We start from the raw sequence: 26,158 nt of genomic DNA on the forward strand, positions 1-26,158 counted from the left end.
TGCACCTTCCCCACAGAGGCATGTGCTGTTCCAGGACTGCGAGCCTGAGCAGGACTTCCCCTGCAATTGTTCTCTGTTGTGCTCTCAATGCTGCCCCTGCTGGCAGGCTGGCAGCTTGGATAAGGAATATGACTGGAATGCAGAGGGATGAGGAACCCGGGTGGCAGGAGAGATGCAGTGCTGTAGGTCAGGAGCAGGAGCTTGAGGAGATGGGAGTATGAGGGAGAAGGGAGTTAGAAGCAGGACCTGGACTGGGACTTCACATCATCCCTGTCTCATTCAGTGCTCAGGATGCACAACGCTCTCGGGGTGAATTTGTGGCTGTGCAATGAAGAAGGCTGTTGTTGTAGGGCCCCTGCCTCATTTGTTGCAGAAGTTGGGAGGTGTGTGGTGAATGAGGCAGTGATCGTGGACTTAAATACTGTATCACAATAAATATGCACCGGGGCTGGATTAAGGCTGCCCAGGCGTTTCCTAACTTTTGACTACTTGCTTTACAAACTTAACGTTCTTTCAACATAGCTTTCTTTAAAGGTAATTATATAATAATTGTTGTGTCTTTATGGAATTTTCTGTATACTTGCATTGTATTGCTTTAGTGCAATCTCAATGGAATAAGCATAACAGACCTGCAGGAAAGTTGAACTATCCTCTTTTCTGAGCTAAAATGACAGCAATTTGATTCTCCAGTGTCCTGACCCTACACTTATTATTTAGATAAAACTCCGATTGACTGCAACTCAAGTTGAGTTTTGTGGGAGTAAAGAGTTCAGGATATGGTCCCCAATGTTAAACGTACTGTTGAGCAATTTGGAACAAAACAAAGGAAGTTAAAATGCAGAAACAAAAATCACACAGAATGGACGAGAACTATTAACAGTCTAACTTATTTAACATGAAGTCTAGCTCCTTAATATGTTCTTCTTCTTCCTATGTGCAGTATCAGTAAGAGAATGCACACGTAATTTAAAATAAGGCAGGTGCTATCATATATGGTATATAAAGATATTAATTTTAAGAAGAATTTCAGGATGAAGTCTGGAATTCTGGAGGTAGTGAATTTAGGTTAGCATCTTAATTAATGCAATTGACTTTTAATATAATTGAAGACCTTCAAAATTAAACACAGTCAACAATAATAAAATATCAGTGTTTAAACCTGTAATTTTTAAGCCAACGTATGAGCATGAATCCTGAACAGTCAAGTGAAAGAAAATATTTGTGAATCCAGTTTGAGCTTTACCTTTTCTTTAATAAATTTGCTTTAAATCTTTAAATGCTGATAAAAGCTAAGCTAAACCATAAAAATCCTAACCCAGGATAAAACCTATGTGAAGGAAAGGGTTAAAAAAACTAGAACATTTGGGAATGTGAAGCATTGAATTATCTGACTGAAACCAGCAGGGGTTGCTGTCACTATTTTGTGGTTGTCACATTCCTGCTATGCTTGACCTTGGAAAGGCTCGACAATGTAGCCTGGATTTGATTAAGGGAATTTCATGTTTTTCCTTTGCTAGAGTCACCCCCCACCTCGACAAACATTTTAAAATGTTAAGAAAAAAAATGTTTGGAAAGCAAACATTTTCCCAAAAGAAATTTATAGTTCAAATTTACACCAAGTTCGCACTCACTGGAGCAGTCCAGGTTTCCACTGAGGCTTTGAATATTCTCTGTAAACCATTAGTCACTCCCCTGGAAGAGACAGCTTTTTATAGGCAGCGGGATAAAACAGGCACAGATGTGTGTGTAATATTAGAGGTTTTCACATGTACCTGTACTTTAAAAAAGACCTAGAAAATTGGAAAAGAAAAAGAACAAAAGCAGAGATGGGAAAAGTAGAATTTTTTTGACTACATATGATGATGAATTTAGTTAAAGGGAGACATTAATGTTTTTGATGCCCAGACTTTTGTTTTTGTATAGTGGATTTTGGGGATCATGCCAAGCAGTATGCTTAATGAAGGTATGAGCTGTAGTTAGTAACTGGCTGCCTTTTTATTCTGCAGGACTGTGATTATGCCAATTGCCAATGAGTTTGATCCGGACATTGTCCTAGTATCAGCTGGATTTGATGCTGTGGAAGGCCACGATGCTCCATTAGGCGGGTACAAAGTCACAGCTAAATGTATGTATAGTCATAAAGCGGTTATTTTTTTCTGGCTTGATAATTTCTTCTGGGATGGATCTTTATTTCAGAACCAAATTTTGCCTCATTTATACACATATGAGATTGCCCTGGTGTAACTGAGAGAAGAATTTGTCCTTTAGTTAATATCCGTGGGTAGCCATAGAACTCTCAAGAACCACTTGAATGTGATACAAATAAAATTATTTCTTAGCTTTTCTAGCTCACTCCTTGTTGCAGAGCCTCTTGGCATATTTTTGTCTAGGTTTGAAAGCTTTATTTTGTTGGCATTCAAATAACCTTTCAGTGATTTCATGCTTTTTTTCAACAGGCCCCACTTACAAATGCAGTAATAAATTAGTCATTTTTAAACTGTGTTGAACATGTTAAATTTTGGAGGCTTAATTCTGATCTCACATTGTTTTTACACCACTGTTCACGAAGGTCAAGATTTTCAAAAGAAACTACTGATTTGCAGTGCCTCAGTTTCTGGATGCCCAGCTTAAGCCCCTAAAGGAGCCTGATTTTCAGAGGATGGGTGCTCACCAGCTTCCAAACATTAGACCCCTTTAAGGTGCCTCCAATCGGGGACCCCAAAATCACTAACCACTATTGAAAATCTTGGCCAAAATCTGTTTCTTGCCTGTGGGCTAGATTTGTAAAGGTATTTAGGTGCCTAAAGATGCAGCTAGACATATAGTGGGAATTTCAAAACAGCCTAGGTGAAATCAATAAGAATTAGGTGACACGGTGATTTTGAAAATTACACTAGGTAGCTGCATCTTTAGGCACCTAAATACCTTTACAAATCTGGCCCAATAACAACATGTTGAGCAATGTGCAGTGTAGCATTGCAATATATACGACACTGTTGGCATTCTACGCTGGAATACAAAATAAACTTGTTTTCTAATCCAGATCCTTATTTAGTGTAATTTAAAAACACTCCATAGGAGTCAGTGGGAGTTGTGTGTTGATGTGCAAAGGAGGGAGCACTGTGTAAAGGTTTAGCTCAATGAGTCCTTGAACAACAATGGGAGGTGTTAATCTGCAGTGGGAATGGAGAGGAAACAAGAACCTGGCCATGGTGAGGAGCTGACCAGCCACAGAAGCTCGACTGCCAACTCCTTTAAGGTTGGGATGTTATCTGCATCGTGACATGCATGCAGAGTGCAAATAAAAAATTACCTTTAATTTATTATATCTCTAAATTTCTGGGGGTGAAATCCCTCCTTGGCGGAGGACTCGTGTAAGTGCCTCCATCTACACTGTCCTTATCATTATCCTTTACAAATAAGGGGAATGGGTAGAGCTGTGATTGCATGAGCTCAACACTCCCAGTGTGCAGGGCAAGAGGGCTTCACAATGACTCTAAAATTGTTGGTCCAGAGGGATCCTTACTTACTTGGATGACACAGCCAGGAATCCTTGCTCAGTGGGCTTGAGAGGTACCACTTGCTGTTCCAGGCACGATGGGCTGTGAAGCAATTCCACAACCTACCAGTATATTGGAGAAGTATCTTATTTCTCTCCCCCCCGCCGCCCCCAACCTTGAGAAGGAGAATGGAGTGAAGAAAAGGATTATCTTGTTTTTTAAAATCAACTCAGATAATTTTTTCTTCATCCATTCTGCATTCTGAATCCATTCTACCTCCTTTACGTCACTCTTACAGAACCTGAAATCATCTTAGAATTTTAGTACAAGAGGCCATACACACCAGTATAAATGTGAACAAAAAGATGATTTACGGTAAGTGTCTCTTGTTTAAATTAAAGGAAAAGCAAATATAGGCCCAGATAATAATCACGTATCTAAAGGATGAATAAATTTCTTTGCACAGAGCCAAAGGAATTTATTATTTCCCCAAAACAAAATACTCAACATTCCACCATACGTTTTTAGAGCATATCATACTGTATATGGTATAGAGAAAAGTGCGTACAGACTATAACAAAAAAATCATCTAACATTTGAGAGACAAACTCCATATTCAGGAAGTGCAACGGTAATCAAAATATCCATGAAGAAATAGTTATATCATTGATTACTTCTCAGATTTGTAAAACATGTACAATACAAGCAAGTGCACAGAGAAATGTTAACATGTTTTTGCAAGCCGGACTGTAGCTTGTACCCAAACTATTATTGTCATTTTATTTACATATTTTTAGTGCTTTGCACCCATTTCATACACTGGTCTCCCTGATTTCCAGTGAGCCAGTCCAATTTTTGCACTTGAGAATTAAGACATTTACATCAAAGAAGGAAAACTGATTCTTTGACTATTTGCCGCACTTGGTAAAGAAGCAATATAGAGATGCTGTGCCATGGGTGGAGAGCATTTTATGGCCTTCAATCAGAGCACAGTCACAAGGGAATAACTGTAAAGTGTTAACAGTGCAGAAAGTTCTAACTCTGAAGAATTAGGAGAAAAGGGATGAAGAGAGATGATCCAAATGAGAAAATCACTGGGCCAAATACATCCCTGGTGTAACTCAACTGTACTCATGGAATCATAGAAATGTAGTGCTGAAAGGGACCTTAAGAGGTCATCTAGTTCAGCTCCCTGTGCTGAGGCAGAACCATGTAAACCTAGACCATCTCTGACCAGCGTTTGTCTTAAAAACCTCCAATGATGGGGTTTCCCCAATCTCCCTTGGAAGCTTATTCCTGAATTTAACTACCCTTATAGTTCAGAAAGTTTTCCCTAATATCTAATCTAAATCTCCCTTGCTGGAGATTAAGCCCGTTACTTCTTGTCCTACCTTCAGTGGACATGGAGAACAATTGATCACCATCCTCTTTATAAGATCCCTTAATATATTTGAAGACTTATCGGGTCTCCCCTCAGTCTTCTTTTCTCAAGACTAAATATGCCCAGTTTTTTAACCTTTCCTCATAGGTCAGGTTTTCTAAACCTTTTATCATTTTTATTGCTCTCCTCTGGATGCTTTCCAATTTATCCCCATCTTTCCTAAAGTGTGGCACCCAGAAATGGACACTGTACTCTAGCTGAGTCCTCACCAGTGCTGAGTAGAGCAGAACAATTGTCTTACATGCAGCACTCCTGTTAACAAACACTAGAATGAAATTAGTCTTTTTGCAACTGCATCACGTTGTTGGCTCATATTCAATTTGTGATTAACTATAATCCCGAGAACCTTTTCTGCAGTACTACTGCCTAGCGAATTATGTCCTATTTTGTAGTTGTGCATGTGATTTTTTTGTTTCCTAAGTGAAGTACTTTACATTTGTCTTTATTGAATTTCATCTTGTTGATGTCAGACCAGTTCTTCAGTTTGTCAGGGTAATTTTGTCTTCTAATCCTGTCCTCCAAAGTACTTGCAACCCCTCCCAGTTTGGTGTAATCTGCAAATTTTTTAACCCTAATCTCTATTCCATTATTCAAATCATTAATGAAAATATTAAGTAGTACTATACCTAGGACACCTCCGCAAGACCCCACTAGATATGCCCTCCCAGTTTGAGAGCAAACAGTTGATATCTTACTCTGAGTACGGTCTTTCAACCAACTGTGCACCACCTTATAGTAATTTCATCTAGACCACATTTCCCTAGTTTGCTTATGAAACTGTCAAGTGGGGCTGTATCAAAAGCTTTACTAAAATCTAGATATATCACATCTACAGCTTTCCCCTATCCAGTAGGCTAGTAACCTTGTCACTGAAGGAAATTATTCATGACAAATCCATGCTGGCTATTCCTTCTCACTCTATTATTCTTTACATGCTTACAAATTGATTATTTAATAATTTGTTCCAGTGTCATTCCAGGTATTGAAATTAGGCTGACTGGTCAGTAATTTCCCCAATCCTCTTTGTGTCTTTCTCCAGTCCTCTGGGACCTCACCTGTCCTCCATGAGTTCAGAAAGATAATTGCTAATGGTTCCAAGATTGTTTCAGCTAGTTCCTTAAGTATACTAGGATGAATTTCATTAGGCCCTGCTGATTTGAATACATCTAACTTATTTAAAAAGTTTTTAACCTGTGCTTTCCCTATTTTGGCTTGCAATCCTTCCTCCTTCTTGTCAATATTAAATATTGATTATCTGGTCACCTTTTTAGTGAAGACTGAAGCAAAATAGGCATTAAACACCTCAGCCTTCTTGATGTTGTCAGTTATTAGCTCTCCTTTCCTGCTAAGTAGAGGACCCACACTTTCCTACATCTTTCTCTTGCTCCAGATGTATTTAAAGAATTTCTTCTTATTGGCTTTTATGTCTCTTGCTAGGTGTAACTCATTTGTGCCTTAGCCCTTCTGATTTGTACCAGCATGCTTGTCCTAGTCTTTTGCACTCTTCCTTAGCAATTGGTCCATGTTTCCATTCTTTGTAGGATTAATATTTTATTTTCAGGTAATTAAAGAGCTTCTGATGGAGCCATATTGGCCTGTTACTATTTTTCCTACCTTTCCCTCACATTGGAATAGTTTAAGTTGTGCCTTTAATACTGCTTACTTGAGAAACTGACAGTTCTTCCAAATGCCTTCCCTTAGATTTTCTTCTTAGGCAGCAATACCTATCAGTTCTCTGAGTTTTTTAAAGTCTGGGTTTTTTTAAGTCCATTGTCCCTGCTGATCTCAAGCCTGCCTTTCCTTAGAATCATGACATCTATCATTACATGATCACGTTCACCCAAATTGCCTTCCACCTTCAGATTCATAACCCATTCTTATGTGTTGGTCAGAATAAAATCTAAAATGACTCTCCTGTTGTCCTTATGTCTTCCAATTTCTGAAACAAAAAGTTGTACCCAATTCAATCCAAGAACTTATTGGAAATTTTGTGTTTTGCCATATTACTTTTCCAGCAGACATCTGGTTGTTAAATTTCCCCACTCCTACCAGGTCTTATGTTTTGAATATTTCTGTTATTTGTTCTAGAAACACCTCATCCACCTCCTGTTCTTGATTTCATTGTCTATAGTATACCCCAACCATGATATCACCCCTATTTCCCCCCCTTTTATCTTTACACAGAGACTTTCAAGTGGTCTGACTCTCACCTCCTTCCTTGGAACTCAGAACAAATGTATATATTCTTGATGTATAATGCAACACCTCCTCCCTATTTTTTTCCTTTCCTGTCCTTCCTGAACAAGATATACCCCTCTATATGAATATTGCAGTGATGAGATTTCCCAAGTCACTGTGATGCTAATGAAGTCATAATTTAGCGTATGCACTCCTGTTTATTCCTCATACTCCTTGAATTTGTGTATAGACATCTAAGATGTTGAGCAGATTCCCCCAGTGATTTCTATTTTTTTGGTCCTATGACCCTATTGTAATTTTCTATGTCTCCCCCCCACCCCCCAACATCTGTCTGTTAAGGTTGCCTTTTTATGCTTATCTGTAGGCTTTTGTCACCTGCCCCCTTTGAACCTAGTGTAAAGTCCTCCTCACTAGGTTAGTGAGTTGGTGGGCTAAGATGCTCTTCCTTTTCTTGGTCAAATGGACCCCATCTCTTCCCAGCATCCCTCCTTTCCAGAACAGCATCCCATGGTCAAGGAAGCCTAAGCTCTCCTACTGACACCATTTGCGCAGACATGCATTTGTCTCCAGGATGTGTGTGTCTCTGCCTTGGCTTTTACCCCAACTGAGAGGATGGACAAGAACACAATCTGCACCCCCAACTCTTTTGCCATCACGTTCAAAGCCTTGTAATCACTGCTGATCTGCTCAGGGCCATACTATTATTGCCTGCATGAATGAGCAGCATGAGGTAGTGATCAGAGAGATAATAAGCCTCAGCAACCTTTCTTGATGTGTCGGATATGGGCTCCAGGCAGGCAGCACACTTCCTGGGACATCATGACAGGTCAGCATGATGGATGCCTCCATCCCCCTCATGAGGGAGTCCCCAGCCACCAGCACTCCACCTGTTAGGTGCCGTGAGCCTCCCAGGCTTAATGTCAGATGGCTCCTCCTCCTCAGTCGTTGGGGTCACCTCCCATTGCCAGTACAGCATACTGGTTCTTGACTACATTGGAAATGAGACCTGCGTGGAGGATGGAGGATGGAGCACCTAGGTGGCAGGGAGCCAATCTCCTCCACACAGAGAAGCCAGTTCTCTTTCCTCCTCTGGTGTTGCTGTAGTCATCTGTAGTTGGCTAGCATCCTTCATCCCAGATGTTTCCATGTGCATCCGGTCAATGTAGTCCTCATGCTCCCAGATGCTACACAAATGAGCCACCTCCTCCTTCAGCTCTCTTACCTGCTTCCTGAAGGACTCCACCAACAGAGATCTCTCACACCAGGTGATTTCCCTTGCCTGGCTTTCATTGACTTGGACATGAAGGCTGCATTCCAAGCAAGTCAAAACCAGGATCTTGGTAGACACCTCCAGGGTCAGGATACCTGTCCGATTAGGTACCCCACAGGTGCAGGGAAAGAAAGAGCTAGCAGTGGTGTTGGCAACATACCATTTTCCTCCCATTGTGAGTTCTTCCTTGTGGAGTTACCTGCAAGTTAAGGGAAGGGGGTGGGGGAAGAAAATAAATAAAAAAACCTTCCTCCACTGGTGAACTCAGCTGGCTAACTCCCTTAGACTCCCAGCTGCCTTCGTCTCACCAGCTATATGTCCAATGAATGCGGCCTGTTACATCTGTTTATTTTGGGAAGCATATTTAATTTATAGCCCGTATTAATGCAATCACACATTTTTGCATGTTACTTTATTTAAAATAAGTGTAGTCTGGGCCACTGCCCGGTCTCAGCTTCTGAACAGTAAATGAATACATCAGCAGCAAACGACTACTCCATACCCTTTCAGCTGGCTCCCATTCAATGCCAGGCGTGGCCTGTGAAGCAGAGTCTCTCTCTGATATTTCCCTGGGTGGTGGTGCTCCTTGCCATGCCTAATGTAGCACTGCAGTTTAAAGGCACAGTTGAGTCCTATGATGATAGTAATGCTGGTGCTGGAGGATCTGTCACCAAACTAACTTATTGCACAGTCCACAGCTAGAGCTATTCCTTTTTTGGTCAGCTTACCAAGTATTTATGAGCCAAATCCAGCGGTCTGTTGAAAGGATGTGGAAGGAGTCAAAGGTGGAAGAACTGGCACAGTTACAGTTCATGGGGGTCTGAGCCATGGAGAAGCCGTACCATGAAGTGGAATTCTATAGAAGGGTTTTGAAGGCAATAAGGGAGAGAGGTGGCATGACCAGTGGGCCATGTTGATCCACTGGTTAAAACACTCTATGAAGAAAATGCAGAGGGGCTACAGGTGTTTCCGCAGTTTTGAGGCTGCAATTGTGGCCCCAGTTAATCTTGCCAGCTGCTGAAGGGAGGATTCCTTCACCCACCACTCCTCTCAGAGATGGGCACAAACCTTGTTACTTGGGCTTTGCCAAAGAGTCAAGATTTGGCTTTATGCAGGACCACAACATAGAATGTGTTGCATGGGAACATAATGCAGCTATGTATTCAAATATTTTTCGGGGTTCAAGCTGCTAATGAAAAAAATGTGAGAGACAGTTTCTATTCACAATTGCTCTGTATGCCATTTTCATTTAAATTTGGCTGTAAATAATTTGAGTTTAAATTTTGAGAGCTGGTTGAAACGTTTTGAGAACTACAAATTTTGTTTAGAAAAAATTATATATGATCTTATTTATTAATTCTTTTTATTGTATAGGAAGGCAACCTAACTGGAGTTAAAATGTATTCTAAGGAACCTTTACGTCACCAAAGCAGTGATGAAAAGATTTTAAAGGGTGGGTTGTGGATAAATATATAATAAAAAGTAGATACTTACATGAAGACTATCCATATTTCTAACATCTCCTGAAGGATCTTAATCCTCCCTCCTCCCAACAGGTTTCATAAATAAATTTGTCTCAATTTTTTTTGGGGGGAGGGGGGTGAAAAATGGCTTTTCAGCTAAGGCCTCATCTACACTAGAAAATTAGGTCAGCCTAACTACGTTGCTCAGGGGTGGAGACAGCACGAAGTCAATGGAAGAATTCTTCCATCAACCTAGTTAGGAAGGGAAGCCACCCTCGGGAAGGTGGATTACCTGTGCTGATGGGAGAATTTCTCCTGTCAGTGTAGGTAGTATCTAAATTGAAGTGCTACAGCAGCAGCTACAGTGCTGCTATAGAGTTTTAAGTGTAGACAAGCCCTAACTTAAAAAAAATTCTATTTTTTTAATGAAAATATAGTATTTTCTATTAAATGTTGTGATACAGCTGAAACGTTGTGGGTTATGGTTTTAAACAAAAACTGAAAAATTTTGGTTTTGATATTTTCTTCTCTTTTTCTCCCTTTTTTTTTTTGAACCTACTTTCCCATGCAAACCTTCTTCCCCAACTGATTGTGACATTCCTTCATTCGCTGTTTGATCTTTCGAGCAAAAGACATTGATCTTTAACTTAAATTTCTCTGTCTTCCAAAAATTCTGATTTGATTAATTAAGGAGGCTGGATGGAGATTACCAAACTAGTCCATCCATTCCCAGTTGTCAAGATTTCACCCCCTTTTCACTCTGAATTGCCTTTTTTTGTCCCACTTTATTCCAGTCTCCTTGCTCACAGAAATACTCCTCATGCTTCATGATCCCAATTCAGGAAGATACTTAAACACATGCTTACGTCCCATTGCACTAGTTTATGGCTGGATTCCTTGATCTGCTTAGTGTAAAGTGGGCTTTAAACAACTGGAAATAACCAGTGGAGTACTTCCTCCTGAGCAGAGGAACTCTCTGCTGGTGGAAAGTTGTTTGTGTCTTCTGCACCAGCTACACCACCTCCAGTGTAAGGAAAGGGAAAGGGGAGGTTCAGTTATGTGACAAAACAGGAGGGGGCATGATGAAGGGGAAGCCATGGTGCCTGATCAGCTGAGGATCAGGGTTCTACACCCAGCTCCCTACAGCTGACAATTGTTACTATTTCCGAGCTGAATTCACATATAGCAGAAAATTGAAGCCTTAAACTTAAGTGTAATACATACATATGTGCTTAAGTGCTTTCCTGAACAGGGATGGGCTTAAGCCAGGGGTGGGTAAACTTTTTGGGCTGAGGGCCACATCTGGGTGGGGAAATTGTATGCAGAGCCAGGGCAGGGTGGGAGTGGAGGGTGTGGGAGGGGGTGTGGTGTGCAGGAAGGAGCTCAGGGCAAGGGATTGGTGCAGAGGAGGGGTGTGGGGTGTATAAGGGGGCTCAAGGAAGGGGGTTGGGGTGCAGGAAGGGTGTGGAGTGCAGGAGGCGGCTCAGGGCAGGAGTGCAGGAGGGATGTGAACTGCGGGAGGGGGCTCAGGGCAGGAGGTTGGGGTTCACAGGGATGCAGGGTGCAGCAGGGAGCTCAGGGCAGGGGGTTGGGGTGCGAGATGCAGGCAGGGGGCTTAGGGCAGGGAATTGGGGGGCGGGGTGCAGGAGGGGTTCGGGCTCTGGCCCGGCGCCGCTTACCTAAAATGGCACTGGGGTGGCAGTGGTGTGCACTGGGGCCAGGGCAGGCTCCCTGCATGCCTGCCCAGGCCCCACACTGCGCCACTCCAGGAAGCACTGCGGCCCCTGGGGAAGAGGGGGCGGAGAGCTCCACATGCTTTCCCTTGCCGTGCCTCCAGGTACCTCCCCGAAGCTCCCATTGGCCGTGGTTCCCCGTTCCCGGCCAATGGGAGCTGTGGGGGGCGGTGCCTGGAGGCAAGGGCAACGCACGGAGCCCTCTGCCTCCCCACCTGGAGGCCACAGGGACATGGTGCCGGCCATTTCTGAGAGCGGCGCAGGGCCCACGGCACCATGGGGGGCAATCCAGTGGGTCGGATCCAAAGCCCTGAGGGGCCGGATCTGGCCCACAGGCCGTACTTTGCCCACCCCTGGCTTAAGCATATGCATTAGTACTTGCCTGAACTGGAGTACATGTGAACACTACTCTCATGCTGAAGTTACTAAAAGCTTCTCTGCACACAGCTTTGTACCAGTTTAACTAAATTGACAGAAAAACTAATTGGTTAAATCAGTGAAACCCCATAATGTTTGTGCAGAAAGTTTACAAAAGACCTTTGTACCGGTATAACTTTATCTACACTGGTGAGTTAAATCAATTACAAAAACTGTTTGTGGAGAGGCCCTATGCAATGGGAGGCTCTCTCTCTGTATTGCTGTTCTTTCAGCAAGCTATCACGATCCAGATAGAATGCAGCTGACAGCCTCTACCGGCTTAGCAGGCAGAGGTTTTCAGCATTATTTCCTAAACAATGCTACTTGTAAATATATGCACAAACATCTAAAGGCACTATCCTCAGCAGGTGTGAATTGGTGTATCCCCAGGTCAGTGGAACTAAGCCAGTTTTCCTCAGCTGAGGATCTGGCCCAAAAGCTTGACTAGAAGTGAGATGGTAACAGGGCACATGCCCTAAACACAAGCCAATCAAATCTGTACACCACACCATCAAGTATGTATGTGCGTATTTATTACTGGGTTGAAGAAAAGTAATACTGAAGCCTGACTCTTTATGAAGTTAATTTGTTGCACAATACACAGTTGTATGAAAATTGCAAAACAAATATATAGATTGTCTATTCAGTTTTATAAACTTATACATGTTATCTATCAATCGGACCATTTTCTATACCACCTTTCATCACACAGTGTACTACTATGGATATTCCATTGGCCGTTTACTGTAGCACTCAATAAAAGATTTACCAAAATTAGGACCATATACTGCTGCCTTTGATCTTCATACAGAGCAACTACTGATATTACTGGAAGTTCTTTGTGTGGATCAAGTGCAGTATATGAACCTTCATTTTAATACAATCCAAAAACATTTCAGGGGAAAGCCCATATCAGTTACTGAATAATCTTAGTATTTCTCTTTTATGACTATCCTTTTATTAAACTTTCAATAACATAACATAAAAATTTCAGTATAATATATAGTATATTATAAAAAATATATGAGCATAAAATACCTTTTTTTGATATTGGAATAATGAAAAATCTCCATTAATGGAGGAAGGAAAAATGATGTTGAGTGTATGGTATTCTAAGATTCTGCGTTGGCTTACTGAGCCTTATCTGGAACGCTGAGATGTAGCTGGTATGTCCTGTACTTTGTTTTATAGTTAATTTCTATAGTCTGTGCTAGGACATATTTTCTTGCGATTTGAATATACTCTGCCCACAGATCTAAGACAGGACTGCCAGATCTGGTCATAAATTTGCAGTTTGTTGACTCTAGTAAAAGCAACAATTACATAAAGTAAAACTATTTCCCCATGCTAATTTTTCCCCCTACTCACACCTTCTTGTCAACTGTTTGAAATTATCACTACAAAAGTTTTTTTTTTCCTGCTGATAATAGCCCATCTTAATTGATTAGTCTCGTTATAGCTGGTATGGAAACACCCATTTTTTCATGTTCTCTGTGTAGATATATCTTCCTACTGTATTTTCCACTGCATGCATCCGATGAAGTGGGTTTTAGCCCACGAAAGCTTATGCCCAAATACATTTGTTAGTCTCTAAGGTGCCACAAGTACTCCTTGTTCTTTTTGCTGATACAGACTAACATGGCTACCACTCTGAAAAATTTCAAATTTAGCTATCATAAATAGAGAATTTCTTCCTGTATTGTTATCCTTACGTGAATTGCTTTCTCTTTGTTTTATAGTCTACTCCTTAGTATACTGTCTGCAGTCCCTTATCATTTTCCCACTTAAGTAAGTATTATTGGCAATTGGTCATTAAATGGTGATCATTCCATAAAAACTGTAAACAGAGAAGTGTCAAGCAAGACTTAAGATGTTTTGGGGTCTGTTATCTTCTTTGAGAACTGCATTTCATTAAGAGCTATAATGATTTGCTGAAGTTTTCCTGTCGTTTTACTCTCTTATCCCAGGGAGACTATTTGACACCAGGGTGCAAAATGAGATCAACAATTAGCAGTAGGAAAAGATGCCACTGCAGGCATTTAAAGAGTAAATCATTCAGTGTCAGGTTGGATACCTACTTACTGCTGTGTCAAATTAGTGATGCACGGTTGCTCAAGTATATGGAATCCATGGGTGCCAACTCACTCTAAGTTAATGTGCTGCAGGCACATTATATTGCCCAGGATGTGTTGGTTTGCTATCCTTGTGCATTTTTCCTGAAGAAAGTCAAATTGACTTCTCTAAGCTTGTTGAAATAAATATTGCATTATCGGATACTTCGAATGTGACTAATGAAAACAGTTGTAAAGCACTGAACACATCCCACCATTCACAGCACAGGGAATAGGGAACCCTCCCATAACAGCACAGGGAACGGGGCACCCTCTCATCACAGCACAGGGCCTCTCATTAATCACAGCACAGGACTCACTAACATCCTGAGCATCAAAAATTTTCCAAGAGACATATTGCCTTCTGCTGTAAAACTTAATGTGTAAATTAGGGTTGCTCTGCAGCTCCCATTTCTTGGATTAGCTGTGCTCACATCCTGCAGATCAATCCCTCATCCTTATTGGGTCCTGGTGGTGCTTCTCAGAACTCAGAGGTAGAATGGGCAATTTGAACCCTGGTTTCTGCTCTGCTCTTCAGATATTTGATCACAGTGTACATGCTCTACATGGGAAAATATGTCTGCCAGTAGAGGGGATTTTAATCTAAAATCCAATGTTTGAAGTTGACAAATTCAGACTAGAAATAAGACACATGTTTTGAAGCAACTTATCTAGTATGATAGATCCATTATTACCTGAACCTTTCAATCAAGATTATATGTGTTTTTAAAAGGTGTGCTCTAGCTCATACAGGAGTTATGGACTTGCTCTAGGAATTACTTGGTGAAATTCTATGGTGCATGTGTTATGCAGGAAGCCAGACTAGATCATAATGGTCCCTTCTGACATTAGAATCTATGAAGTCTCAGGGAGTAATAAATAATATTTTTGTGTGGTTTTTGCTCTTTTGTTGGGTGCTCATTACAGCTGCTGTCTTACATCAAAACAAATTATTTGGTTCTTTCTCTGTGTCTCTTCAGTCATCTTTGGCCTCCTGACGTGTTTTCCCAGGTTCAAAGTTGCTACATCATCTCTTGAAGTTCTTTTCAGTTTGTCTGTGGCATTAGATTTGTAATATGTTTTAAAGGGGTGGATCTGAACTAAAGCCCTTAATCTTTGGGGGAGGTTTGATCTGGAGCTAAACTTAGTGGCTCAGGCTTATCTCTATAAGCATGACTTTGCTGCTTGCTTTCATCAGGATTGATCAATTGTTCTCAGTAACTATTTTGGCTATTCCAATAACTGATCCTCTGTGGTTTTTTGACGTACTTTGCATTGTCCAGAGGGCTCACAAGAGAACGTTGTAAAGTCTGATACAGACTACCTTAGATTGACTGTAAACTCTTTAGGGCAAGGACCATGTGTTCCTCTGTGTTTGTACAGCACCTAGCATAACAGAGTTCCAATCCTGATTGGGTCTTCTGGGAGTTCTGAATATACATATAACATAATATTATTGTAAAGGAGACAGGCAAGGGAAGCCCATATAAATATATGATAGATAACATAGAAAATGAATGTTGGTTTGGTATCCTTTTAAGTGCAGTTCTAGTTTACAAAAATTTGTAAATTGTAGGGTTCCATGGTCATTATGTCTCACTGATGCTGTATCATATTTCCTCTCTCTACAAGCAAACAGCCAGCCCAACAAAGTATGAGCTTTGAGAGTTCAGCATTACCTCATTTTTTTCTGGATTCCCTGTTAGCCTGCTGCTTTTCATCCAAGGGGTGATTTGGGTTGGAAAGCAGACAATGTTGTTTACTTCTGATATACAGGAGATGTGGAACTCTGCAGGTGAAAGCTTGGAGGTGGAGGGACAGTTGTCCATAATGTGAATCTCAATCTTAGAGGAAGGTGGCTGCGCCAGGGAATTTCCATTCACTCCTGCTGCCTCTGGGAGACGGGTCAGGAGTACTTTGTAACTGATGGTATAAAAGGCTCCACGGAGGCCCACCTGGATGACTTGGATGTACTCCCCTGTTACAGACAGGAGAAGGTTATCTACCAAAGCAGTAAGTGTTGGTTCCTTTACTATACCCAGGCTTGATCAAGAGAAATCCAGGATAATCACAGTTTTGGCTTCTTCTCCATTAGCTTGCTTAGGAAAGGGAAGTTAAACAATGGGAGTTTGTGAGATCTCTTGCAGTGATTTCTTTAATACTGGTTGAATTATTGCATGCTATAGAGTGGGTGGTAGATTCTCCTCATCAAAGCAGTTGTCAAGCTTGTTGGTAGCATTCCATCAGTCATCCACATCTTCCGTTTCTAAGGCCTGAATTTACATCACTGAAATCAGTTATGGCTTTGTCGCTGATTTCCGTGAGTGTAGGATCAGACACATAATCTGCATTTCTAGTGTAATACATTTGAAATATAGAAGATCCCAAAACTCTATCTGTATCAGAACTGAGAAATTTATTCTGTTAGACGTGGAACTGATATATGAATTAGCTGTATACTGTTTGGATCCTCTCTAGATCAGTGGTTCTCAAACTTATTTGACCGGGTCCCCCTTTTTTGTGTCTGTAGTCATTTACAGCCCCCCACCCCCTAAGTACATAAAGCGCCACCCTGCTTTGAAGGCAGAGCAGAGAGCAGCAGCTGCTGTCTGGGTGCCAAGCTCTGAAGGCAGATATTCAGGAATATCACTTTTCACAGCAGACTTAGCGCCCCATTGGCACTCTTACTTCTGCGCTGCTGCTATCACCCCAGGGCTGACAGCTGGAGCCCCACCAACTCCAAGTGAGGAATTGGGGGCGGGGGAGGTAGCGGGGCTCCGGCTACCCAGGTAGCGGGGCTCTGGCTCTCCCCTTTATCATCACCTCCAAGATGTGCATGGTCCTTCAGCATGAACCTCAGCCACCCAGGGCTGACAGCTAGAGCTCTTAAAGAAAAAAACCAAAACCAGAAAGCTTGAACCTCCCTTGACACATTCCCATGGCTCCCTTGGGAGGCCTGCCCCATAGTTTGAGAACCGCTGCTCTAGATGATTTACCGTATACCATATAAAGAAACTTCAAGGTGAAGACATGAAATGAGCTACAAAAGAACTCTTACAAGTTTCATTCTAAGGCCCTAGTGCTTTGAGAAACAAATGCCATTATATGTACAGGGCCGTCTCCAGCATTTTTGCTGCCTCAAGCGGCAAAAAACAAACAAACAAACAAAATTTAAAAAAAAAAGAAAAACCCGATCTGCTGACCTGCTGCCGAAGTGCCGCCGAAGAGGAAGACGGAGGAAGGACCCACCACCGAATTGCCGCTGAAGACTGAAGCAGACTGATTGAGCTGCTGCCGAAGTACCACCGCCGCTACCCAGGACGTGCCGCCCGAACAACGGATGGACTGCTGCCCCTTTCTATTGGCCGCCCCAGGTACCTGCATCCTTCGCTGGTGCCTGGAGCTGGCCATGTATATAGATGAATGCTAGACTATTTTAAAGATGTTTGACTAGTTTGCCTGCACATACAGTCTTATTCTCCCAGTTCACAATCTGTTCGGTGCTAATGGTTTGTACTGCCCACCATAACCAGCCTCAAAGGAACCAGCATCAAGGGGAGTTGTTTTTCAAATCTTTTCTGAACATTTTACCTAATATGCCAAGGCGAGAGAAATCCTCAGGTAAAGGAAGTAAACAATTGGCTAGAACTAGGGAATGGAGAACTTCATAAATTGGTGGTTGTACTACATGCTCCAATTGAATGCTTATCCAAAGCGTATCTGAACTATACAGAACTTTTCTTAGCACTGATTTTGTTGTGTCCAACATTTTCAAAAATTCATCTGGCTAATTAATATACTTACATTTTATCTTTGCAACTGTCACTTGCTCCTTCCAGGAAGAAGCTGCCTAAGGAGGAAGTGAAGACAACTAAATGTATTAAGAGATAAACACTGAATGGATTTACTCCTTCACTTACTCTTACTTTTTGTGAATCATCCAGGAGATATTTTCCCTTTCCAAGTGCTGCACCCCCCCCAAAAATAGAAGACCTGTCTTCTAGCTAGCTAACTATCAAGTGCAAGTGAAAAACCACCTGTATACTGTGTTCCAGATATACAGTGCTGACCCATCTGCAGAATACATCAGGTGCCAGTTACTTGATTTAAGGTAGTTTGCTGGTGACAGGGCGGAGGATGGATTACAATGGAAAGAGAACCCACTGCACCATTAAGAAACATTTTCCCCTCTCACTGCTCTTCCTTTATCTCTTCCCTCACTCACATTCTTTTCCCCTTTGTGCTACAATAGAGGCACTGAATGATGATGAGATAATAACTAATGCGACCCATGCCATAAATATTTTGGTGGCCTAGTCTCTAGGTCCTGCAACTTAAACTCAGTCAATCCACACTTTTGCCTGCTATCCAAAAAGGTTTGGGTAATGCATGATAAGAGGGAGGGATGGAGAAGGGTTTTGTTCCAGTCAGAATATTTTACACTTGACAAAATTATGAGGCAAAGAAAACCAATAAAAGTTTTAGGGCCTGTTTGAAGGGTGTTGAGGGTGCTCAGCTACTTGCATGAGTTTCTTGGCATTCCACCGGGTTGGGTTCTGAGAGGAAAACGTTGACAGAAGTCTCCAAAAGGGGAATTTCTACATAAAAGGAAGGGTCTGAGCTTTTGCAGCGTTGGTGCCTTGGGAATTCAGCTTCTCTTTGGGAATTTGTGAAGCCTTTATTAAAAGAGCATGACTTATGTCTGAGAATTGAAGTATTCTTTATAATAAATAGAAATGTGCCACAAGTATTTACTTGGCTGTGTCATGGGAACATTTCTTAACATATTGTCCAAAGCTTCAAAAAACTACAATGCAAGACATTTGATTTGGGGGCAGAGCTATCCTTTGTGATTTTTGACCACTATATTTGATTAATATTCAAAAAAAGAATTAGTGGCCAAAATGTTTACATCTCATTAGGCAGAGAAGGAGAGAGCAGACACAATTTTGATTATGAGCTTGGATGGTTCATTTCTTGGGCTTCATATCCCCACTACTTAAGGCAGACTGTAACTTTAAGATGTTATCGCTTGGCTGCACAAATAAACAGCCAGTTATGCTTTGTATGGTGAGTAGTTCTGAAACCAACAGGGGATTAGAAGATATTAGCTTGAGTTTGTGGTTTCCTGCTGGACTATGAAGGGTTCCATGGATTCTTGTCCTGAAAATTTCACAAAGCAAACATCTCTTATCTGTGATGATATTCTCACCCTGGCCTCTTGGCCATGGACTTCAAAAGCTGATCACAGGGAGGGCTAGAGAGGCAATAACCCTTAATATAACAGATCCTATCCTGATAGGGACAGACAGGGTAAAGGTAAAGGCATCTCTGAAGTTTGCTGTTGTGTGTTTAGCCCCAGGGGGTGATAAGGGGCCATCTGTTTTCTGGTCTGCGAACTCATCTCTTTCACACTGTCCCAGTATCAAGTACACTTCATGCTTGACTGGTGTCAGCACCAGGGATCCCTCATTTGTCTAATGATATTTTCTAGACTCATTTACGTTTGATCCAAACAATTGTCTTGTTTTCTGTTATTTCTGTAAAACATTCAAAATCAAACAGATATCAAATTTAAAACAAAAGTGAAGGAGTTTTTTGTGTCCATTTAGAGATTAAATAGAAAAGAAAAACCCATGGAATCATAACTGGAGTTGTTTTGGTTGAACATTCGCTGATGGGGTCCAATCCTGCAATGCTATGCAGGACAGTGTAGCTGCAGAAATCTACCTTATGTGAAATATTGTGCATTATGCTTGAATGTTAACCAGTAACTAAAATGGAATACTAGTATTGCCAATCCAAAAGTTAAAAAATCTTGAGTCAAGCCCCCAAAAATCATTAGCTATATTGAAAATAAGAAATTTGGCGGGAGGTTTTTTTTGTCTGCTTGTTTGTGAACTCTTAACATACGCTTGCTCCACATTTTCAAGCTTTTCTCTGCAACCATGAAAACTCGAAACTTTCTTTTTAAGGAAAACTGAAATTCTCATGCAATTTCTTCATTCCAGCAGCTGGAGTTTAATATAAGTATCAAATTTTATGAGATTTGCAACAAAATGCGAAAGTTGGCAATATCAGAACATGATACAAATTATTACTTTTTATCAATATTTAAAATATATTTTGTCAAAAAGAAATTGTTCATGCTTCTATCAATGAACCACCATAAACTGCTGGAAGTGCTAGAATGTAGGGTCAGATTCCACAAATCCTTATTCACTTGAGTAGGTCCTGCTGACCTAAGTGGGACTACTCTACCAACATGATTAAGATTTACTGAAATGAGTACTGTAATAATTTCAGGAACAGGCACCAGGTTTGTAAGTGTTAATATAATATATAAATATTCACTATAGGCGGGAAACTTCACATTCCTTCTCACATGAGAAATCACATGAGAAATGTTAAAATGATTTAATATTTCCCTCAATTTCATGGCGATAACTTGGAAGAAGCAGAAACAGTTTTCCTAATAAAAAGCAGTGTACTTTAAAATGCATAAAAAAAGAAGCACATTTTTATGTTCAATTTTTCCCATTGATTGAGATTCAAACAACATGCACAAATTTGTCCAAAAGGCAGATTTCTGGAAGATTGTTCAGTAAAGTAAGAGCAAGCCAAGAATAAGATACCATAAAAAAATAACTAAATATTGCCAGTCCATCAAAGTTCTCGTCCATTCTGGTTACTCATATTTACTAATTATTGATATATATTGAGTTTTCCTCTGTCTCTTTTGTCATGTAGCTTTCTCATCCTCATCCCCTATATACACCGTGGAAGGATGGCTCTTTGGCTGCATTGCCAAAAACTTCCAAAACAAACGTCTGCCTATACACCATCCTTTGGGTAGTGCAAATTGATGGTGATGCATGGGTTTGTAAAGCAGCCTCAGTTCTACTTGTACTTGCTTTGCAATCTTAAAAAAGCCACAAAACTTTACCATTAAAAAATGTGTGTATGGGGGGAATCTTCAGATATTGTAAGGGCTGTTGTAAAGAGTAGGACAGATATCAATTGTTCTCCATGTTCACTGAAGGTAGGACAAGAAGTCATTAGCTTAATCTGCATCAAGAGAGATTTAGGTGAGATATTAGGGAAAACTGTAAGACTAGCTAAGTACTAGAGTAGGTTACCAAGGGAGATTATGAAATCCAACTCATTGGAGGTTAAGAGCAGGCTAGACAAACACCTGTCAGGAATGGTCTAGGTTTACTTGGTCCTGCCTCAAGCTTGGAAGGCTGGACTATATGACCTCTTGAGGTGCCTTCCAGCCCTACATTTATATGATTTCCTTGTACATAAAGTGTCTGATTTTTAAAAGTGGTAGGTGCACAATTGCATGCCTAATTTGCACATGTTATTACTGTGTTTGGGTATGAATCAGATACTTGCATATATACAATTACACAATTTGTGCCTGCAGTCATGCACATTACATGTGTGATTGCACAGACATTGTGTGTGTGCGGTTCTGCATCGACTCTTCTTTAAAAAAACCCGGTTCTAAGGTTCTTTTTCTCTATGTAAAATCAGGTTTAAAGTGTGGAAAAAACCCTAACTTAAAATCTTCTGCATGGGATTCTCATGCTGCCAGTAGAATTAGTTAAAATTTTTCATCCAGAATTTTTTTTTCAGTAAAAAATGGCCTTTTCTCAAATCAAAAATGTTCATGGAAAATTTTAGTTCCTTTTAAATATTTTTATTTTTCAGTGAAAAAAAACCAAAACCCTTTTGATTTTTCCATCCAAAGAAATGGAAAATTTCCACAAAAAATACTTTTGAAAAAATGAGCAAATTTTGTTTCTTTCAAGATTTTTCACCGAAAATACTTTCAAACTTCTGACAAGCTAACTATTGATGTTACTAATGCTATCTTTTTTTCTTTCTTTTAGTAAGATAACCATTACCTATAGTCTCAGATATAAAACTTGTAAATTAAATCCTTTATTTTCAAATTTACTCCAAATGAGAACTTTTGAACTTTCATACACTGGAGAAATTGTTTAAGATCAGGTTATTTGCTTGAATGTGATTCCTGTAAATGCTAACAAGTTCAGTAAGATTTGAAAAAAACAGTGCCTGGGGGCTGCTTTAAAATGTATGTACCCATTTTCTCCAATATTTCAGAACATTTAGTGTAAGAAATAAAAGTGGTATATAGTATTTAATCTTGTATTTAGTCTATACCATAAACATTAACACAAACAAGATAAATTTAATATTTTCTTATTAAACTACACATAAATAAGTAAGCAAGTTTGTTAAAGCTACACAGTCTTTATCAGGTCATGGGAACAGAGTGAAGTAAATCTATGGATCAAGTGATAACATATTGATTCAAATCTCATAATTTAATTTAACTAGATCAAAGGAAAAGTGTATAAAAATTGTGATGTTTATATACCTTATGAAGAGAAGGTGACCTTATGTGCAAAACTTTATTTTTCTAGTTGTATCAGCTACCACTAATTGTTGTTTTAAAAGAGCACTTTAGAAGAAAGGGTATGTGTACTGACGCTTATCTTTTTTCGCCTGATCCTTCTTGGATGTGTACATTCCTGCATACAACACACATCTCTGGCAAATTTCCCAGCATGCCTACCTACATCGTGGTATAGAGGCATCAGGGTCACAAAGTTTGAACCAAAATGCTTAGAGGTCTATGGAAAATAATAATAGAATAGAAATGGGAGCCTGCATCAAGAGTTTCTGTACTTCCATTCCACCGATGGTTACTGATTTTTTTAATCATGTTGCAAATTTGAAAATTATCTAGGCTGACATTGGATTTTATAATGGTTAGTGTTATTGATGAGGAATAAAGAAGATTACCTTAGAAATACACTTAAGGAGGCCTGGGCAGTTTTAATAGCTTGAGTGAAACAAAACACCAAACAGGATGTCTTGGTCCCCTTTGAACTTGAGGCATCACATGGACATGAAGCTACTGAATTCTCTGATTAGTTATGTGGTGCCAGACTCCCAGTGGCACTTAATGAAGATAAGTTTTTACCTAGTGCTTTTAAAGAGAATGGGAAATTAAATCTGCTTGACCACATTTAATGCTTTATCGCAGACATAGTAAAGTTTGGGGGGAAATACACACACATACACACTGAAAACATACAATGAAGCACCCATTTGTCTTCTAAACAATGTACTAAAGATCAAGTAGATCCCCAGAGAGTATTATATAGTCTGACTTTCATGGTTAAAAATAGAAATCAATAGTAAATAAAGAAAAAATATTGATAAACTGCATCTTTTGTTCTGAAAGCATTGAAAGTGCTTTACAGACCACTGACCTGACTTTATTTTTGCATCAAAGCAATAGGAGTTTTGCAGCTGACTTCAATGAAAACAGGACTGGGCATATCAGATAATACACAGACAGCATTTGGCTAGTTTGGTAAAGCAATCTCCTCTATGGTGGTACATGTCAACCAATCTGTATTTGCCACACTACCCATTATTTTAAAGAGGGGAAATGAGGAGTAACTTACCATTAAAATGGATGCCAAGGTAAATACACTTACTTTAAACAAAAACTGGGAGGAGATATTTTCAATGCTTTAATAGTCAGGGCTTTTGTTATATCTCATTCAGAAGATAACAGCTCCTCCAGCACACCTTTGGCATTAGATCAATACTGATTCAGAGGGAAGAGTGCCACAGACTAAATCACCTACCCTACTTCCTGAATAACCCACTTTTTCCTTGGAGGTCTGGTTTTTCATCCTGTTGACCTGACTCAACTCTACCTAGTTTATGACAATGAATAACACTGTCAGCATGTTATGGTTGCAGGTGCACTGTACCTTATCAAATCTACAGTGGGAGGGCCATAACACATGTGATTTTGGTTGTTCTCAGGTTTTTGCATCACTCTTTAAGAAAAACTCATGATTGTAAGAGACTGCTTTGGAGAAGAACCATAAATAATCACAGAATCAAAGAAGTTAGAGAAGGAAAAGATCTGTTCTGCTAGTGCAGGATTATTCCCTTCTCTAGATATCATATTACTGAATGTCTTTTCCATTCTAATTTTAAATTATTTTAGTAATGGTGCTTGTACAACTTTCTTTGGGAGACTGGTCCACTTAAACTTAACTAATATTTATTCTGAATTTGCTCCTAGTTATATCTCCATAGATATTCCTTAAACAATAATTCCTCTCCCTTCATGAAAAAAGCAACAGAGGGTCCTCACTTCTGTGAGGTTCTTACCCACGAAAGCTTATGCTGTCAATACTTCTGTTAGTCTCAAAGGTGCCACAGGACCCTCTGTTGCTTTTTACAGATTCAGACTAACACGGCTACCCCTCTGATACTCTCCCTTCATGAATTTTTTTCCCTTCAAAGGCATATAGATTATTATTATGTAAATATGTTTCAAAGCCATATAGATGGCATCATTAAGCCAGCACCAATAACACTGAATAGCTGTAAATATCAGTTTTCTTGCACAGCCTTGGAAAATGTCACTGCTAGGTAAATGGACCAAGAAGACCGAGTACACTATTCTTTCAATCAACTACCCTGCAAACTCAGGCAGAATGCAGTACAGGGAGTACAGCAAACACTGACACAATAAGGGTTTGACATGTGCAGACGCTGTAGATTTTCTAGTCCCTTTTTTGTCTTCAGAAAACTACAATAAACTGTTTTCAGTGAATTAAAATAAAAGCAGAATGACTCAGAGAGGAAAAAAGAAGAGAACTAAGTTTAGAAGAGAAGGATTTGATGTAGAAAGGAATATTAGTGACTTTTCCTGTGAAAGATTATTGGGAAAAAAGGGTGTGGTGTTTATATTTTATTTTATTTTATTTTATTTTATTTTATTTTATTTGTCTGTTTACAAATATGAAATATTAACAATTTGTAAATCAAGAGCACAAAAGCCCAGTTTTATGATTTGTGTTGTACTTCTATTTCTTTATATCTTTTTTTGCCATTGTTAAAAAAGCAGCCAAAACTTCAAAGGGAAATTGCATGTGTTCTGAATCAGGCCTTCAGTGCTGATATATGACAGCACAAAAATTAGATGTAAATAAATGTGCTGTTTAAACTCCCACATTGCCCCCAAATTGTTTTTTATGCATTCAGTTCCTTTAAGGGTGTGGGGTTTTTTTTTTTGTTTTTTTGTTTTTGTTTTTTTGTAAATCAACTGTATTGGTTTGATCTTACTTTACTAAGCATGGCATTTTCACCATGGTAAAGACCAAAAAAATAGAGAAAGAGAAGTCAGAATATGTCTGAACACTGGTATCTGGCTGTTTTGAAGTTTGGCAGGAACATAAGGAGGAAAATGAAACTTTTCAGGGATTTGTCTGATTGTGAATATGAACTATTTAAAATCACAATTTGCCGAGGTTTTGTTTGACAGCCAGGGTAAAGAATTGAAATAAAGAATGGAAGTGCAGTTATGAAGTTAAAAACAAGGTTTTAAATATGTTTTCCAGGCTGGGTTACTGATAGATTTGGTTAAAAAATGGGATAAGTTTTTCACAAAAATGTTTGTGAAAATTTCCTGTTTTTTTATTTAAAAAACAAACAAACAAAACAGCCTTCAAATTTTGAAACATTTTGACCAACCCTACTTACAGATGCATTTTCTGTTACTCTCTTTGTAACCTATCCTGCAGTTTGTTGTACTCAAAGGGAATGACATATCTCAAAGGGGGCAGGGAGGAAACAGGCCCACAGATCCTCAGTACACACACACACACTCACCCAGCCAGCCAGCCAGCCAACCAGTATTCCTGTCTGGCTGGGGTAGTGTGCTGTATCCTATACAAGGGTGTGAGTTCCCCCTAAGATGATGTGGTCCCAGTGCGGGGCTGTGCCTACAAGGTTAAAATGTTAAAAAAATCCCCAGCAAATTACACATGCCCTCCCCTGTGCTCCACAGGCTTCTTCCTCTTACAGCTCCTCTCCCTTTTTATGTTGCTCCCATTCATGACTCCTTACTATTCGCTTCACCTCATATTGGGCCTGCACCTCCTGCCCTGTTGCCCC

At 40.0% G+C, this 26,158-nt stretch overlaps 1 protein-coding gene across 12 annotated transcripts in view; it reads left to right on the forward strand.

Annotated features, from left to right (window-relative positions):
* Positions 1-26,158, forward strand: part of HDAC9 (histone deacetylase 9) — a 650,822-nt gene that overhangs the window by 570,966 nt on the left and 53,698 nt on the right. For all 12 annotated transcript variants that reach the window (XR_010598283.1, XM_065583246.1, XM_065583245.1 and 9 more), the window contains one exon: positions 2,007-2,125. Coding sequence is in view for 11 of the 12 variants with exons in the window: in XM_065583246.1 (XP_065439318.1) it covers positions 2,007-2,125 (119 nt within the window). In the remaining variant the exon portion in view is untranslated. The remainder of the gene's footprint in view (positions 1-2,006; positions 2,126-26,158) is intronic.

The sequence above is a fragment of the Chrysemys picta genome, chromosome 2 (genome assembly GCF_011386835.1).
Source record: "Chrysemys picta bellii isolate R12L10 chromosome 2, ASM1138683v2, whole genome shotgun sequence".
In the NCBI taxonomy this organism is placed as follows: Eukaryota; Metazoa; Chordata; order Testudines; family Emydidae; genus Chrysemys; species Chrysemys picta.